The sequence below is a fragment of the Aegilops tauschii genome, chromosome 2 (genome assembly GCF_002575655.3).
Source record: "Aegilops tauschii subsp. strangulata cultivar AL8/78 chromosome 2, Aet v6.0, whole genome shotgun sequence".
In the NCBI taxonomy this organism is placed as follows: Eukaryota; Viridiplantae; Streptophyta; class Magnoliopsida; order Poales; family Poaceae; genus Aegilops; species Aegilops tauschii.
In genome coordinates, this window is record NC_053036.3 from 19,223,592 (window position 1) to 19,242,262 (window position 18,671).

At 43.8% G+C, this 18,671-nt stretch overlaps 2 protein-coding genes across 3 annotated transcripts; one reads left to right on the top strand and one right to left on the bottom strand.

Moving 5' to 3' along the window:
• Positions 1-4,276: 4,276 nt before the first annotated feature.
• On the top strand, positions 4,277-8,986 carry LOC109759570 (serine carboxypeptidase-like 11). Its single transcript, XM_020318393.4, has 12 exons — positions 4,277-4,495; positions 4,612-4,966; positions 5,212-5,314; positions 5,455-5,492; positions 5,628-5,729; positions 5,889-5,972; positions 6,565-6,717; positions 7,597-7,668; positions 7,768-7,889; positions 8,318-8,431; positions 8,556-8,601; positions 8,744-8,986. Exons 1-12 carry the CDS (start codon positions 4,365-4,367, stop codon positions 8,825-8,827), a joined length of 1,404 nt encoding a protein of 467 aa, XP_020173982.1. The 5' UTR covers positions 4,277-4,364; the 3' UTR covers positions 8,828-8,986.
• A 331-nt stretch (positions 8,987-9,317) lies between these two features.
• On the bottom strand, positions 9,318-14,344 carry LOC109759569 (sugar transporter ERD6-like 5). Of its 2 annotated transcripts, none has more exons than XM_045232490.2 (19): positions 14,002-14,344; positions 13,451-13,612; positions 13,220-13,282; positions 13,018-13,107; positions 12,839-12,898; positions 12,601-12,666; positions 12,461-12,526; positions 12,299-12,374; positions 12,001-12,065; positions 11,278-11,370; positions 11,110-11,190; positions 10,946-11,030; positions 10,776-10,822; positions 10,639-10,701; positions 10,487-10,546; positions 10,352-10,405; positions 10,202-10,261; positions 9,982-10,096; positions 9,318-9,859 (listed from the first exon to the last, which is right to left on the bottom strand). In XM_045232490.2, the coding sequence occupies exons 2-19, from the start codon at positions 13,583-13,585 to the stop codon at positions 9,705-9,707; spliced, it is 1,434 nt and encodes a 477-aa protein (XP_045088425.1). In that variant the 5' UTR covers positions 13,586-13,612; positions 14,002-14,344; the 3' UTR covers positions 9,318-9,704. The 2 variants fall into 2 exon arrangements, with proteins under 2 accessions (XP_045088425.1, XP_073363833.1); XM_073507732.1 differs by having other exon boundaries at positions 13,451-13,609; positions 14,002-14,260.
• Between the last annotated feature and the right edge of the window lie 4,327 nt (positions 14,345-18,671).

The window sequence follows — 18,671 nt, forward strand, 5'->3', positions numbered from 1 at the left end:
CACATACAATTCCACCAATCAGTATACAACTTCCAAAATTATAGCCACTCCTTTCGTTTTGTTAGATATATGTAAACAATGGCCGCTCAACATTGTCAACTTACAAATAAAATTTTCTAATTCTACATAGAAATCGACGTGAATTTTTGGGACATGGTACCATTGGGACATAGTACCACACGAGGATGTTATCCTGACCGACGATTGATGCTAGCGATTCGCACTGAATATAGTGACTAGCAAGATGCCCATGGGTTGCACGGAACATCAAGATGCATTTGTATGAGTAGTTTATCTTGTGGGAGAAAAGGATGAACGAGGGATGGCCTTATTTGCAAATGTGGAGAGGGGTGTGGGTATCTTTTTGCAAAATTGCCATAGTTTCCTTCCTATCCGTCAGATATAAATCGGACGACCTATATTGCAGGATGGCAGGCACACCATCATCACCAACTCTGCTTTTTATAATAATAGTGATTAACTGGATACTGCGGCAACACGGGGATAAGCTAGCAAATACATTAACGTGGGCCAACTACTGGTGTGTTTATGATCAGGGTGCAAGGCTGCAGGTTACCATTCAATGCAATTAACGTTCGTGACCTGGGCCGTATTAAATGAGGCCTACTCCTAGTTAAATATAAATTACTCACCCAGACTGCACTATGGACCTTTTCGTCAACCTAGCACATGGGATCGAGTTCGTCGGACAGTGAAAGTTGTTGCTCCAATTCTTGCTTGCATATGCATGTTCACCCACAACCTTGTATTGCAATAGTAGGTTTGCGAAAGCAACCTTTTTTTGACCAGATCAAAATTGCATCCCTCTTGTTCATTTGCTAGCAGGAGTTGGTTCTGAACTTGTGCTAACAACATTACAACAAAAGCAAGGCTCCTTGAACCAAACCTTTTTTAATTAAAAAAAACGGAGCTTCTTGAACCAAAGTAACTTCTCTTTGTTTTCTCTTTTGCATGGCGATTAAATTGAATCGCATTAATATTTTTCTCCTTCGGATATGTTTGGAAGATGAGTATTCCATAGTAAAGGGTTCCAACATTTAGACAACGAATCCGTCCGGGAAAAAATATGAAGAAAATAATAAAGGAAGATGTAGCATGTTCTGGAAATCTCAAACATGAACAGGGATACCTGCACATCATTATCTTCTGCATGCGAAGTGCATGATAGAATGTTGTTTTGTCAAGCAAAAACTAAAATTACTGACAAATTGTAGCATGCACCTGTCGTCACCCAAGACCTCACTGTACATCCATCGTCAACCTACCACTTGGAGAGCCAAGAACGAGAAGGTCGACATGGCATTAAGCTTCCCCGGCGGGGATTAGTGGTATGGGTCAGTGGAGTATGAAGTAGCGCGTTCAGCTGTTGTTCTTTTTATTAGGCTAGTAGATCTTTTAGTGCGTCTAGAGTATGGATTGATGGAGTTTTTTTTACTTCTTTCCTAGCCGGGTTTGGATCCTCGAACAGAACAACATCTCTCAATCTTCAGCACTTTCCAATCTTAGTGGTTTACTCTCACGTAGGCCAGCTCGAGATTAGGATTTTTGCTACAGAAACACAACACCATGGCCGTGCCCGTGCTAGAGGAGTAGAAGTGCTGCAGGAGCCAATGAACTGTTGTGAGGCATTGAGGGGAGAGAGAGAGAGAGATAGGAGATGAACAGGAGAAGGACAGTAAATACGAGACGTGCTGCTGCGTGATGAAGGCGGGAGGAGAAAAACCATCCATCAGTGAAGTTGCCGTTGCGGAATGGTGGTCATCAATATACGAGGCTTTAATGCCATGCAATCAATTCCCATCGACACGCATGTCGTTTCAATGCGTGAGGCTGCCATGTGGGCCATTTACTGGGATGCAGTGGCAATACAAACACTATACCAGCTGGTGTACGCGGACCAGGAAAAGATTATACGGCAATGACGTATTGTAGTAGAATGAATCGTGTGGGCACGAGTGGTTCTGATAACGACCTCGCGTGGCTGCATGTACACACGCGATTTATCGCATAGAAATACATTACTCCCAACCCGCACTATTATTTCCCAAGTCTTTGGTTCATGGCATACTCCCCCCGTCCTTGAAATAGTGTACTTTAAACTTTGCTGGAGGGTCAAACTATCTTAAAGTTTGACCGAGTTTGTGCAAAAAATATGTCAATGCTTGTGAAACCAAATAGGTATATAACAAAAATATATTTTATCATGCATCCAATGCTACTAAATTGATGGCATCAATGTTGGTCTATTATTGTATAAATACGGTCAAACATAAAATAGTTTGACTTTCCAACAAAGATGTAAGTGCACTCTTTTAAGGACGGAGGGAGTATGTGAGTATTTATACCCTAGAATGTTAAAACTATTTTTAGATTTTTGAGTTCATACCTTAAATATTTGCAGCAGAAGTGTCGAAAAATCAATCACTAGTAGCATGTTAGTCATGGGTATTGCGGGATTGGTAAGCTTAGTTTCATCCTAGTAAAATAAAAGAACTTCACTTATGGTGGATCACAAAGTCACATATACTCAATGCCTTGTCTGCCTATATTATTGAGAGATTGGAGAAAAAATGTAGGTACAATATGGAGATGCATATTTTGCATTATTTCGGAATTTATCCACGAACCCGAAAAAACAACCACTTCATTACCGATTAGACAGTTGCCTCAAACATTTTCTCCCATTGATGCACTCATTTATTTATATAAGTTCATGTATTGCTTTCAAGAGCTTTTCATTCATTCAACATCATATCATTATTATTATCGTTCATTATGTTAAAAAGGGAAGTTCTACAAAACAAAAGGGAAATCCGTCCAGTCGTACGCCCGATCCTAGCAATTCATCGAATCGGTAGCTTGCCGTCCATTTGGAGCCAATGCATCCAACGCTCGAATAATACAAGGTGGTGAGGAAGCCCTCAAACAATGAAACGTCAAAAGAAAACCATACAGGTGGACAAGAGCACACGGTAGCATGAATCCACCGCCACAGCCAGACCATCGGAGCATAAGCTCCATGACAACACCCCTAGGAGGGTCATGACTCAAAGAGTCGTCATTGCCGAGTCCAACAGACCAAGATTTTCACATAGAGCCCTACCTGCTGGAGAGAGATCCACAATGGTCTTTTATCCATCCACTCGTTGCCCACACAACCAAGAAGCAAAGCCACGACCACCATCATGGAGCCTGCTGAAAAGACTCCCCGGTAGCCTACCATCCGGGGCCGCCGCCCGACATCCTGTGTTGAACCTCACACCGACGACAAAGTGCACCGACGCTGCCCACTGGAAGGGAAGCAAGCAACTCCCATCGACCCATGAGACTCCACGATGGAAGAGCGAAGAGAGGCCAAAGCCGGTGAACCAAATGGCCGACCTAGATGCACCGAGGAACGCACAGGGGAATCCAGCCCTGCACAGGGGGCCGCACCTCCCCCTGTATTAGCGACTAGGCCTGCCGCCGGCCAATTGCCATCAAGCACCATCGAGGGGGGGGGGGGCATCGACCAACTCCCCATCATATATGGCCATTCCAGATCTTGAACCAGGGGGAAGCCTCATCTGTGCAAGTTAACGCCTCCTCCGGCCCCCATGACGAGTCAACCTCCACCACCATCAATTGTGGGGCGCCATCCGGTCGCAGCATCAAAGTCAACACTCATGTGGTGGAGAGCCCAAACCGCCTGTTCAATGTCACATAAATCCGCTGGACCGAACCCAACTGGCACTAGGACATGCACCACCACCACCATGCTGCCACCTCTACCGGTCGACACCACCACGACAGAGGCGGACGCCTGCGGCCCAAGCCACCCCCAGTCCCCATCACTTTGTTGGTGAGCATATGTGGCTATCACAGCCTGCAGCCCGCCCCACCACCGCCATCCCGTCGCACCGGCACCTATCACGCCTCTGCACCCTGAGCTACCGCCGCATCCCGGCTAAGCAGCCCCCGGCTCGTGCCAAATCCACGAGTGGGAGACGAGAAGGCCCCACGGCTGCCGGCCAGGTTTCGCCCAGCCATGCCCTCTGGCGCCTGCGGTTTAGGGTTCCTCCCCGTGACGAGGGAGGGAGGGGGCGTTTTTTTTCCAGGACTCATCCCATAAGGCAGACACCAACCGCTAAATCCAACGGCGGAAAAAAAGACCGAGTCCAAACCTTTTTTTCAGGCGACCTACAAATAGTCAAATAGCAAGTCCCATTGTATACACCTGCGGCAGGTAGGAGACAGTAAACTATAGGCACATGACATGACAGCACGCCGTCTCACTTCTTTATCAGTTACGTCCGGTCGAGCACGGCAGCCCGGCAGAAATTCAACGGGTAACCGGACAAACCATGGAGGCGCAACTGCTGTCCCGGCTCCTCCTCCTCCTCAGCTTCATCATCGTCTCCGGCGAGGCGGCCCCGACGCTGGTCACCAGCCTGCCGGGCTTCGACGGCGCCCTTCCGTTCCGCCTTGAGACCGGGTACCACCGTACCACCGTACCACTGCACCAACTCTTGGGTCCATTGAAACTGCACCAATTTACCTGCAGCCAGCTGCATAGCTAACGTACTCCCATTTCTTATCGATCGTCGGCAGATACGTGACGGTGGACGAGGAGCACGGCTCGGAGCTCTTCTACTACTTCATCGAGTCGGAGGGCGACCCGCGGCGCGACCCGGTCATCCTCTGGCTCACCGGCGGTGACCGCTGCAGCGTGCTCAGCGCTGTGCTCTTCGAGATGGGCCCGCTGAGGTTCGTGATCGAGCCCTACGACGGCGCGTCCGGGACCGTGCCGCGGCTGCACTACCACCCCTACTCCTGGATCAAGGCCGCGAGCGTCCTCTTCGTTGACTCGCCCGTCGGCGCCGGCTTCTCCTTCTCCCGGGACCCCAGAGGGTACGGCGTCGGAGAGGTCTCCTCTTCGCTGCAGCTCAAAACGTTCCTCACCAAGGTAATACGTAGCAATAATTCAACTGAAGCTGCTTGCTATACATTGATTTGCGATGCAGAGTACTCCCTTCGTTCAGGAATACTTGTCGTAGAAATCAATACAAATGGATGTATATAGAACTAAAATATATCTGGATACATCCATTCATCGGATAAGTATTTCCGGACGGAGGTAGTATATACTAATTTTGTCATCATCGTCAACATAATTTTCTGATAAAAAGCATTTCTTCATCTTTGGATAAGTGGTTCACCGAGCATCCAGATTTCCTCTCAAATCATTTCTATGTCGGGGGAGACTCGTACGCCGGAAAGATCGTACCAAACGTCGCGCAGAAGATCTCAGAAGGTGCTGCATTATTACTAGCATCTATAACTCGGTTTTTTTTCTTACATTCACTTGAAAGAAAGTTCAAGGTGTTTACTTTGGACAGGTGGATATAGTACGTCTATCCATCACACCTAAGCAATATATTTGTCTGTTTTTAGATATTGAAGCGGGACTGAAGCCGACAATTAATCTCAAGGTAAGTACTCTAAAATTCATTCACACACTATGTATACACATATATCACAATTATTGTACTGATGTTAAATGCGAAAATCAAAATTAGTCTGGCCACAGCTAGCTTATATGTTATGACAAAAACATATATTCTCAGGGCTATCTGGTAGGCAACCCGATTACTGGTGAGGCCATTGATATGGATTCTAGAGTGCCATATCTTCATGGAGTAGGAGTCATTTCCGATCAGTTGTATGAGGTGATTAGTTACACAAGCTCCCAACTCTTGCTCAATCACATATGCGCTGACCTGCAGTTAACTACTAATATAAAGCTTAGATTATTCCCCGTATGAGGTTAATTAGTTAGTTAATTCAGTTTCCATGTGCTTGCATGTGATCAATCGATCTGATATAAGACAATAATGGAGCACTGCCATGGGGAACCTTATGACAACCCCAAGAATGTTATCTGCGCTCAAGCTATGGACAGGTTCAAGGCGGTAAGCATACAAGTCACTCAACATACAATTAACGGTGCTGATCAATTTGATTGCTCAAGTAAATTTGGAAACCTATAGCAATACACATTTTATTTGTATATTTTTCTACATACTAAGAAGATGAACCTTCCATCGTATCTCCTTCTCAATTCCTCATTTTCAAAGAATTTTTACGTCTAATATATCTTGATCTAGTATCTTCGTTGGCCTATCAAAAAGGCTCCATTTAAAGACTATATGTCTACATACGACTTCCATCCTAATATGTCACTGTCCTAATCTATCATAACTATGTTTGATTACATACGACTTTCATCCTCATATGTCACCATCCTAATCTATCATTAGCATGTTTGATTACATAAGATTTCCATCCTAATCTATCACTGTCCTAATCTATCATAACTATTTTGCTTACATACGACTTCCATCCTAATCTATCAAAGCTGTCCATGTGCACGTTGTTGGCTGCCAAATTCGTAATCATGTATATATTATAAACATAGATTGATGAGTTTCTACAATTCTTTTTCTATCACAATATCACAATAGATTGAATATATGCATGATTCTTTTTTATGTTTCCCTGCAGTTGCTTGAAGAAATTTATGACTCCCAAATTTTGTATAAAAAGTGCAATTATCTGTCTCCCACACCAAACGATGAGACTACATATGGCAGGATCCTCCAACAAGAAACTGGAGCACTGAAACATCCACCACCTCAGCCTCAAGTGGATTGCCATGTAAGTCCATCTTTATTAACTCCTTTACTGAATAAGTGATATCACGACGAATAACAATTAGTATGCTAAAATAAATTTGAAGGTGCATTTTTTAAAACGTTGGGAACAAGGGAAAAATATATATTGCAAATGACTACTAATAATGCAAAAAGTCTGAGCAGATATAGGTCTAACAAAATGTGAAAATACCCATGATTTACTGTACATGGTTTTTAAACGAATTGATTGTCTGTAAATTTTGTACCCACAAGAGTATATGTTACCACGTTATTAGTACGGATACCATATTAATATGTGCACACAATCAAACTCATACTCGGGCAGGTCGATAGATTGTTTGTGCATGCGGCTGACTTGTTTTTATGCCGTGATATTGGATGAGTGCAATAAAGCTTTGCCTTACTTTGCTGGTTGGTTCTAAGCTACACAATGAACTATCATTGGATGGAAAATCTCACCCCTTACAATTTTTTTTACCACCCAATGGGAGAAAAGTCCGACTGCAATGACCCTATAACCACCAAACATCTCAGAACATAGGTCCATATCCTTGATGAGCAAGAACTAAATTAGCTCGTTTGTTATATATTAGATCCCACAAGGTATAAATTTCTGTGTCGGATGTTTGGGCAGGAAGGGCAAAGTGCTTAATTTCAACCAGCCATACACCCAAAATTGCAGTAGAAGCAGGCCCGCTGCACTACCAGAATCTCACACGCATATACAACATCACTACACAATATTTCATACATATACCAGGCATTACAGTGCTGACAAAAGCCAACGCAGCTATGCAGATTAGTTATTCCACTTACTAAGATGTTGTGAGTCATCAAAAGTTATTTCCCAACCAACTTCCTATTTTTCTCCCATCTACAGGGCTATATTACCTACCTGGCATATGTTTGGGCTAACAACAACATCACACGGGAAAACCTTGGAATAAAGGCGGTTAGATTACTATCTCTGCTCGAGAAGATATTTAACTCTTGCTATTGGCACCTGATGTTTAACACTCTACTTTTGTATCACTATGCGCCAACAACTTAGGGGAGCATGGGCGAATGGGTGAGGTGCCATGAAAAAGACCTACCTTTCACCCATGACATTGAGAGCAGTATAAAGTACCATCGTAATATTACGTCAAAAGGTTATCGTGCCTTGGTATATAGGTAATTACTATTACATAAAAACAAATTTAGATAGCTTACAACAATTATCATGTGGTTGTAGGGCTGTATTTTAACTATATTTGAATGTGCAACAGCGGGACAAAAGATGGTCAGTCGTAAATCAGAAACTATTGAGTTGAATACTATCTCCACTCCAAAATATTGTGCATATGGATTTTTTTTAAAGACAAATCTTGTAAAGGTTGACCAATTTTATAGACAAAATATCAACATTATACTACCAAATATAATATAAAAGTATGTTTTGCAACGTTTCTAATGATATCTATTTGGTATTGTGGATGTGTATATATCTCTCTCTCTAAACTCTGTCAAGTTTTATAAAGCCTGAATTTCGAAAATACAAACTATATTTTGAAATGGAGGGAGTATAGTTTTCCAACTGCTCACCTCTCTTTCTTCTACAGTGGAGACCATGATGCTGTTGTACCATTTTTGGGTACACAGTCTTGGGTAAGATCTCTCAACTTCCCCATTATGGATGAATGGAGGGCTTGGCATCTCGACGGACAATCCGCTGGGTGAGAATTTATATTTAAATACCGCTTGATTAATTGGATTCTTCATGTTGATTCCTATATTGTTCACGTATGTAAACTGCATTGGATAATTCCACTTACAATGTGAAATATAACAAATATGCAGATTCACAATAGCATATACAAATAACATGACGTTCGCCACCGTAAAGGTAACAAGATATCTATCTCTGCCTTCACTTAGGAGACTCTCTTGGAAATATGGAATGTACATGTCTCTTGATGAGATTCATGCTTATCATGGGTCACAATTTAATTTGGACAGTTCTCATTGACCAATTATCACGCTTACAGGGTGGTGGACACACTGCACCGTCGTACCAACCTGAGAGATGCCTCGCAATGCTTAGGCGTTGGATTTCCAATGAGCCACTCTGATGTGTCTGTGTGTTGTATATCATGATGTTGGATAGGGTGAAGCGTGCAATGATGTGTGAGTATGTTCTATGTGTTTTACTTTGGGTATACCACGTGGTAAACTATGAATGTAAGATTTGGTCTATTTTCTCATCAAGTTAGATACCTCGCCGGGTAGAAGATGCCACAATGACTCGCTTTCCCTATTCCGACAAGGAATGGTCGAACCGACGCAACATGGTAGCGACAAGGTCAGGCTGTCAACAAACTAATTAAGCTTGACCGAGTTCTAGTGGGCTCAGCCCAGGCTCAGTAAGAAGCTCTAGCTCACGAAGACACAAAGCTCGGTTACAAAGAAAATCAATGTTCCTAACATAACAATGCAGTAAGCCCAAGTATGTTACAAGAACAAAAAATTATCGCCAAAAGATGGTAAGTTCGAGAGATCTGAAGTAGGCGCAAGCATGGCTTGACAAAAGTAACCAAAGCTTATTTTCTCCGGAAAGAGAAATAGCAATAATACCGCGGCCTCTGTATCTTGATTAACTATTGCACAGTTTACAAGATCCATGCTAGGCATTTAGTCTAGCGTTATCAAGCTCGCTCGGCTAATTTATTGGGATACAAGTAGAGATCAAACCACCCCGCAAAAAATCTATGTTCTTTGTAGGTTATTTGTCAGTCGTCTGAGAAGTAACGACGCCATATATTTGTAGAGCACACTAGTCACAATATCCCAGATACATACTGAAACATAACACAAAAAGGGAAACCAAGCCATGTACTCCCACCGTTGCATAATTATTGTCGTGGTTTTAGTTCAAATTTGAATTAGAACCATAATTCAAATTTGAACTAAAACCACGACAATAATTATGGAATAGAGGGAGTAACTAATTTACGCAGCTCGGTTAATTCCAGAAGAAACTGGCGCCAATGACGAGTTCATGGACGCTTGAATCTCTTCCAGGGTCCTTCCTTTAGTCTCTGGTACCAGCCGCTCCACAAATACAACAGTCAGACCGCAAATGCTCGCGAACATGAAAAATGTACCTGAAATTAATCCGTCGATGGTGTACAGGCAAAACAAAACAAAAACATCAGCAAAGCTTCTGGTCAACCGGAACTATACTTTTGATCAGAAGGTCCATTTTCTATGCTACAAACGTATTTACCGTAGGAGCTCCACAGCAGGAGGAAGTTGAAGGCATACGAGACGATCCACGAGCCGAGCCAGCTCACCAAGGTCACCAGGCTTCCTGCTGACCCTTTCATGTGTATGGGGAAGATCTGCATGTCCAGGGATGGATTGTGGTCAAATTCATTCATACCGTGAGTATACATTGGGGCACAGTAATAATTCTTTTAATGGTTTGTTAACGGCAGAAAAGGCACCTCTGACATTATAACCCATGGAATTCCTCCCATGCCCAGTGAGAAAGATCCACTGAAGATCTGGTTTCCAAAGCAACAGCGATGTTTACAATGAGTAGACATCTGGCAGCATTGCTCAAAAAGAAGTTAAAACTAAGATGCGGTACATACCAGAATCCCTGTCAATGCCAACGCGACGTTGAGGTCCTTCGCCCAATGATGTTCCTGTTCAAAAAAGGGTAAATTATATAATAGCACATGTGTCGCCTTCTTACGAGGATGATATCAGTTTCAGAAAATTCAAACCTTGGACAAGAATGACAGGCCAACTAGTAGGCAACCCAGGCATGTCCCAGCTGCAGAGACCTGGGGCATTGCAGCATGAAACAAACAGCCTTGGAATTCATTACTAACTGTATCATTTTTCAACTATCAAAAACCCGTGTATCTTTTTTTACCATCAGAAGTGGCCTCCTTCCAGCCTTGTCCAACAGAAGCACCCCAAGTGCCGTCATCGGAATCTACAAGGACACCATAAATCAGTGAGAACAGAGAAGCAAAAAAGCTGCATAAGAGCCATGATTAATTAAGATACCTGAACCGCAACCATAGCGAGCATTCCTGTGTTCCCTGACGAGAAACCTGATTCATGTCATGGATAGTTAGTAGTAGTGCCCAAAAGTAACACATGGTAAAAAATATGCCTAGTAACTAAAAGCAGCAAGGATGAGAAAGTTAAGGGAACAGGTTGCTAAAACTCATTACCAGCCGAAACAAATATCTCACTGGCGTAGAAGCAGATTGCATTCACTCCACCAAATTGTTGAAGGACCATTAGCCCAACTCCGACCTGGAAGAAACTTGATATCTTAGAAAATTATGCATAAGCATCTCCTTTGTAGCCATAAATGCATAACTAAAATACTTACGGTGACAGCATGAATATAATCCTTCTGAAATAGGTCCAACATCTTTGACTGTGGCAGATGCTGAAGCTTTTCAGTGAAATCCTGACAATATATAATTAGGTAGACATTTTAGCAATGCATGACTAAGTTGGTGTTCTATTTTACTCTCAAGTACTGAATAGTTTATACTTTGATATCGGCTGCCTCTTCGGAGATGTCAGTTTCTTTTCCCCTTAGCTTCTGTAACGCTTCCTCAAGTGCACCTGAGTGTCCGATCTTAGCCTGAAATGCATGGGTTTTCTATTAAAGAGGGGCAAAACTGTAGGCTCCATCTAATGAATACAGGTCTTAGAGCAGAAATGATAATATGAGAAGATGATTTCACACTTTTTTCAATTTGTCTGCACAAATTAAACTTAGGTCTGAAAGACTCAAACTGAATATTTATTGTTGTTAACCCAACACCTGCTCCCCTGCATATAAACTTGATGGAATGTTAAGTTTGTCAATGCCACATAGTACTAATATATTTTGTTTTCTCAAACACATAAAAATGTGTGTGTTCTGTATTAGAAGAAGACACCAAGATGAGATGGCAGGGGTCTTACAGGCAAAACAGCGAAAGAAATCTAAACCATAGGCAAAAAACTGAAAACACTAAGCCTACAACCAGAAAACAGAGCTAACCCAAAAAAACAGAGCAAACAGGGGAGAAAACAAAAGAACTGTACAGCTACTCTTCGCACAAAGAATCAAGCATCGGGAGGGCGCCTCAATACATTTACATATGTAGAAGTGTTTCTACCTTTCTACTATTGACTAGGCTAATCAAGTAATTCATATGTAGAGAACGGAAATGGACGGAAGAAAGAGATTCATCAAGTATCAGCACTACAAGGAAATCTTACTTACCAGCCACCTAGGAGATTCGGGAATCACAAGAAGGCCAACCAGCTGCAGTAAACATGGCGTCACTCCTACAAGAGCAATAGCTAACCATATCAATATGCACTTCATTTATATTTATACAAGTGCATGCCATTTCCTAAAGAAATACAAGTGCATGCATTTCGAGGCCAATATGTTAGATTGCAACAAATACCAGTTAAAATTGGTGCAATGACGGATCCTCATACAACAAACACATTTTAAAATGTATGCTCATTGTTCTATGAATGGTAGATAAGTAAATCCAAACAAATTAATGTACCTACGATTGCCAAGGTACGCCAGGTGATACATGTCCCCAGAGCATACGCGAGTGATGCCCCACAACATATCATAAGCTGCAGAAATGGATGCACTTGCCTTCTTAGGATAAAATTGTGTACAAACACAACCAGTAATGAAATCTCCATGGTTGAGTACAAACCTGGTTTACAGCTGCGAACCGTCCTCTAAGATTCTTGGGTGTTATCTCTGATATATATACTGGGACCTGTTCAGGTAACACAACTTTCAGACCAAATTTGTTGGAAAAAGTACCAAGATAGAATTGTTTGCTATAATCACCACATATGAAAGAAGGCCGATTCCACATCCAATTGAGAGCCTCCCAAGGTCAAGCCACACAGAGTTCTACAGAAGAATATACAGAAAAGAAGGAAACAAATTACAGGATGAACTAAGGAGTGTTATTCCCTTCAAAGTTACAGTAGGTACTGAAATGCACACTGAAAAAGCGGGGGGAAACCCTTTTTCGGTAAATGCACACTGAAGTAGAGATACATAGAGAACTGAGGGAGGCGACCTTAGAAAAGACTATGAGGAGGTATCCAAGAATGCAGAACACATCTGATATTGCCATTGCCTGCACATGAGGATGAAGTCAGCTAGTTGAGACTTGAGAGGCTATAAATGATTTGTTTTGGCAAGTACACGCTCGTTAGATGGCTTAATTAGCAGGATGGAAATGGGATTGAAACTTACACATCTTCGACCAACTCGATCTGCTATGGTACCACTGACAATAGCGCCCAGCATTGCTCCTATGGTTAATATCGAGCCAAAGACAGAATACTGCATGGTGGTTAAAAGAGCAGATGCTTTACAGTGATCACGTGTCAAGTTGACTCAGCAGGTCACAACCACCAAGATGAACAAACAAAAATGTTATGGTATAAATGAGTACCTCAGCTAAGGAAAGATGAAGATCCTGCATGATGCCCTCCTGAGATGGTGATGAGTAGCCCACCTGCAAAACAGGGGATCACAATTAAGTTCTCCACCTGAAAATATTTGTGCTAGAACAACAGTAGGACAGTGTCTACCTAGTTAAATGGAAGCACTGTCACACATTACACTCTACTCGAGAATGCAAAATAGTGACACGGTTGGCCGTTGAACAAGTCGAGTTACATACCGAGATGCCGAACACGAAGGATCCAGCAACGGCGACGGCGGTGCTAGCGACCACCACCCAAATCGAAGAAGCCCTGTTGTTCCGGGCCGCCATGAGAGGCTTCTTGGCTTCTACTCCCTCCCATTCCGTAGACATAGGGCCTGGCTGTAGCAGACTTGTCTTCTGAAACGATCCACATTTTCATTAAAACATAGTGGCATAAACTGCTAATGATCACTGGTTTAGAAACTAAATACATCATCAATGACAAATTACAAGAGCATAGGCTTCCACAGACCAATATGTTCAGACTTAGGCACAACCCAAGACTGACATGAGTATTTTAACCACCACAGTAAGCAACTAGTAATTCTGAACATAGCTTGTGCACAAGCAAAAAACAGAGCATTAGTACTAGAGCGTAGAAGGAATTGTCTTGCTCTGAAGTCTGAACTAGGAGCTAGTAGGCCGTAGTTGAGTGGCAATCGGAGCACGGGACTGCCGAGGCCACACAGCACGAGCGCGAGGATCAGATGACCAGGAGCAGAAACATGTATGCAGCTACTCCGTACCTGTAGTCGGCGGGAAGCTCGCCGGCGCCGCGAGGTGGCGCGTGCGTGCGACGGGCGCCGGAGGCGAAACCGCTGGAGGAGACCGATGGAGGGAACTGCGCTGACCGGGGCGGGAAGGTCTCCGGCGTACGGCGGCAAGATCGATCCCCTGTCGCCGGCGGCGGGTTGGGGGCCGTGACGAGGAGGAGCAGGGGAGTGACTGTCGGAAAAGGACGAGCAAGAAAGACTAGACTAGCTCACTAGCAGATCGCTCTCCACCGCTCGAGCCGCCGTCTTGTCGTTTCCCCTTCACCGAGGATCTGCATCTGCCTATGCAGACGTGGTTCGACGATTACACCCTCTCATCCTTCCTAGGGGCCCAAAAAGACGGATTCTATCGCTACAAGCACAACCGCTAGTCAGTACCCACCAATACTTTTTTCTAATTCCATGTATTTCAAGCACAACATGTTCACTCAGGTTCAAGTCATAAACTTCGCATACGAGCGGTCATATTTTCCTGAATTTATTTCAGGTTCTTTCTGCCAGCGGTATCGTATGCCTGTCAACTACGAGGCGTCCGTGGCGACTTCTACATTCTCAAGATGTGTCTGCTCAGTCTCTCGAATGTGCTCGTAGGGTAGGATGTCTTTGTGCCCGTTCATAAAGTGTATGTAAACTTTTGCGTATGTTAGCGTTTTCGGAAAAAAAATCAAACTACACATGGAGAAGAAAAAAAACTAAGCACTAGGAATAGTGTCACAAAAAGAAAAATACTACTCCCTCCGTCCGGAAATACTTGTCATCAAAATGAACAAAAAGGGATGTGTCTAGATGTATTTTAGTTCTAGATACATCCTTTTTCTATCCATTTTGATGACAAGTATTTTCGGACGGAGGGAGTAATACGCAATACTGTTGATGGATTTTGTTATGTTTTTGTCTTTTTGTAGATCAAATTTAAATCTCAAACCTTTTCTGAAACATAGTTGGTTCTTTCTGAAAAAATTGTCAAAAAAAAACTAACATATATCTTGTCAACATGCTCGACTTTTTTCTTCTTGTATAACCAGAGCGTATCATATGCACCCAGTGCACTGAGCGTGGAAAAACCGTATTGTAAGTTCAAAAAAAAATCTGAAATAAGTATATAAACATAGGGTTACTCTTGAATGAGCTTATAGCAAGAGAAACGTAAATAAAAAATTCAGTTGCTATAGTGTTCACAGCCCCCATTCATAGCCCATTTTAAATTAACTACCGTTCATAGTATGATTTGTTATTTTTGTTTCTCGAGATCTTACTTGAATTTATAACTTAAACTTTTTGACACGATCGAGCGATATATATTGTGTTAATGTACTCGATCAGAGTTTACATGAGAATTTCCCGTGCACCAAATACGTCCTCCTCGTATAGTGGTTGGTTGGACAGAGAAAGGGGAGAATGGACAAGGAAAAATGATGCCATGTATCTTTCTGGGTCTTTTTCGAGAATGCATCTTTTTGGGTCAGGTTGGAGAAGGACACACACCATGGAAAAAACGATTGGTTACTAGGAGAAAAACAGTACACCAACGCTTATCACCGTAAACCCACTTGTCAACATTTTAGATGGGTACATGGTACGAGGGCATGGGTTATACGATCCCATATCCGTACCCTCTCTATCCGATGGGTATGATATTTTTTTATTTAAGTACCCATGGGTAAATTTGTGTCCCATACCCTTACTTTAATAGAGTTTTTACCCGCAGGGTACGCAGTGTGGGCGCACACTTGTCCAGCCGTGCCGACTGCCAGACTGCCTCGCGATCCGTAAATTTGTTGGATCCTGTACGAGGGCACAACAAATTTTAAGTTCTAGACTTACAATTTTTTCGGTCGCTTGTACCAAGTTTTGGGAGTTGAAACTTAATGAAATGTTTAACACTTCGAAATGTATTCAAAATGAATCTCATTTGAAAGCCCTTGTCACCATGAACACGAACATGCAAATGAAACATAACTTAAAAGATATAAAAGATTGAAAATCAAAAGCTAGAAGAAAAAAGGGGGCTGCCTGTCCAGTCCATGCGTGCTACAAATCCCATCCCCACTTATCATAACATGCATGCTAATTGCTTGATGGTTGTGTTTAGAAAGTATAACGACCATCTCATCACTAGCTCAACATATTTGACTGTTGTTCTTGGAAAATATAAGGACCTTTTATCACAAGCTTCATTTTCTTTTCATGATCCATACTACGAATACTTATAGCATCTCTAATCGAACCCTCAAAATTTAGCCCCTCAAAAGCCTCCTCAAACCTTTACTGATCAAATTTGAGGAGGTAAGAAAAAGTGGTTCCTAACCAAACTTCTAAAACTTAACTCCTAAAATAAATTTCCACACAATTTCATTTCGAACACAAATTGAAACTAATCTATTGTATAATTTAATAAAGGTAGCACATCATATATAGGATAATTAGATGATTTATTACTACATGAAATATGTTGACAACTTTAAATTACTTGTCGTCACTGGCATGACTGCAGAACGCATCGAAGTCATTCGAGACGATATTGGGATAACACCCCACCACCACTGCAACCAACACCACTGAAGCCACCACCGTAGGGTCCGACCTCATCGTCATTGCTGCTGCGACGAGCAGACGAATTCTCCTCATCGTTGGATATGTCGTCCCAATTCATGTCATCCTCCTTGGACTCTAACCACGCTTGGTTCTCAACGATGAGTTCTGGTTTATTCACGATGAGCTCGGCCATATATGCCTTATTAATGCGCTCGGACTCGACATAGTTCACAGTCTTGCGATTCCCCGTCTTCTTGCTGCACGAGAGCAGCCTAAGACCCAGTTCTTTTTGGTGGCTGTCAAAATAAGCCGCTCCTCCCCAGCTTATTCTAGAAGTCACTCTCAGATTTTTTGAGGGGCTTTTAAACTAGTTAACCATCCTTAACTAGTTCAGAAGCCCAAAAATATTTTAGGGCGGCTTCTACAACAAGTTGGGGAGGGGTGGCTTATGCCATAAGCCACCATAAGCTGTCAAAAGAACAGGGCCTAACACGAGGCTCGACATAGTTTGGGGCGCGACTGACGATCGAGGGGAAATTTAGCTTGGACCGGCTGCTGTAGTAGTGGATTTGTCGTAAATGTTAGAATACATTGTATAGAGATAGAAGAGTAGTTTAAACTTTGTAATCTTATCTCCTCTTATCTTTTCTTCTGTTAAACCTCCTGTAACCAAACAGGATCGATCTTCTCTTTCGCTCGATCGATCCCTTCCTTGTAAGCCACGACATGCTCTCTATATAATACAATGCGGCCCAAACGAAGGGTTCTACGCTTCCCAATTCTTCTCACATGGTAACAGAGCCTCTTCCTCAATAGATCAGGAATAGATCGCATCTAGCTACCGCAGCGACCGAGCAGCATGTCCACCACCGCCGCCGCCATGACGGCGAGCACCATGGGTACGCTCACCACATCATCATCATCCGCTTTTGCCTCCTCTTCCTCCACCTCCACCTTCACCAACACCTCCCTGCTCGGATCGCCACCCCAAGAGAAGCTCACAAGGAGAAACTTCCTGCTCTGGAAAGCCATTGTGCTGCCCCAGATCAAGGGGGCCCAGATGGAACATCACCTCAATGCGCAGAGCCTGCCACCGCCGGCCACGCTCACCATCACCAAGGACGGCAAGGACGAACGGGTAGTCAACTTCGCACGATCCCTCTGGTATGCACAGCAGCAGCAGCTCCAAGGATTCTTGATGGGATCCCTATCCCGCGAGATCCTCGCACAGGTCGCAACGCTCTCGACGCCAACCGAAGTATGGAGAGCTATCCATGCCATGTTTGCTGCTCAAAGCCAAGCTCAAGCAATCAACACGCGAATTGAGCTCACGAATCTTCAAAAAGGTAACATGTCTATGGCAGAATACCTTGGAAAAATTAAAAGCCTCACCGATGAAGTCGCCTGCACCCCCACCGCACTCTCCGATCCGGAGATCGTGTCCAAAATCCTCGCCGGCCTCGACATGGACTACAACCCTGTGGTCTCCGCCCTCGCCGCTCGGGTGGAGCCGATCACCGTTCAGGAGCTGTGCAGTCAGCTCTTGAGCTTCGACGCCCGCCTCAGCCTTCTTCACGGCGCCAACATCCGGCAGTCCTCCACCAACTCTGTCTCCCGTGGCTGCGGCCGTGGGCGCGGTCACCAGGGGCAACGCAGCGGCGGCCGTGGGCGCGGCAACGCCGACTGCTCCAACAATGGCAACGCTGGCTACACCAACACCGGCGGCAGCGGCGGCAACAACTACAACAACAGGGCCGGGGGTGGCGACTTCCACAACAACAACAGCCGCCGCCCTTCTTCTTCCCGAGCACGTCCTTGCTGCCAACTCTGCAAGAAGCCGGGCCATGAAGTCATGGACTGCTGGCATCGCTATGATGAGAACTTCGTTCCTGATGCTAAAAATGTTGCTGCGGCCATGCGTGAACAAGGAGGAGAAGGGGTGTAGTACGTGGACTCTAGTGCCACAAATCACGTCACAAGCGAGCTAGAGCAACTTGCTCTCCGTGAACAGTACCATGGCGGCGATCAAATTCACACCGCAAGCGGTGGAGGTATGGATATTCAACACATTGGTCAAGCTCTTATTAATTCCCCTACACTTAAACGTG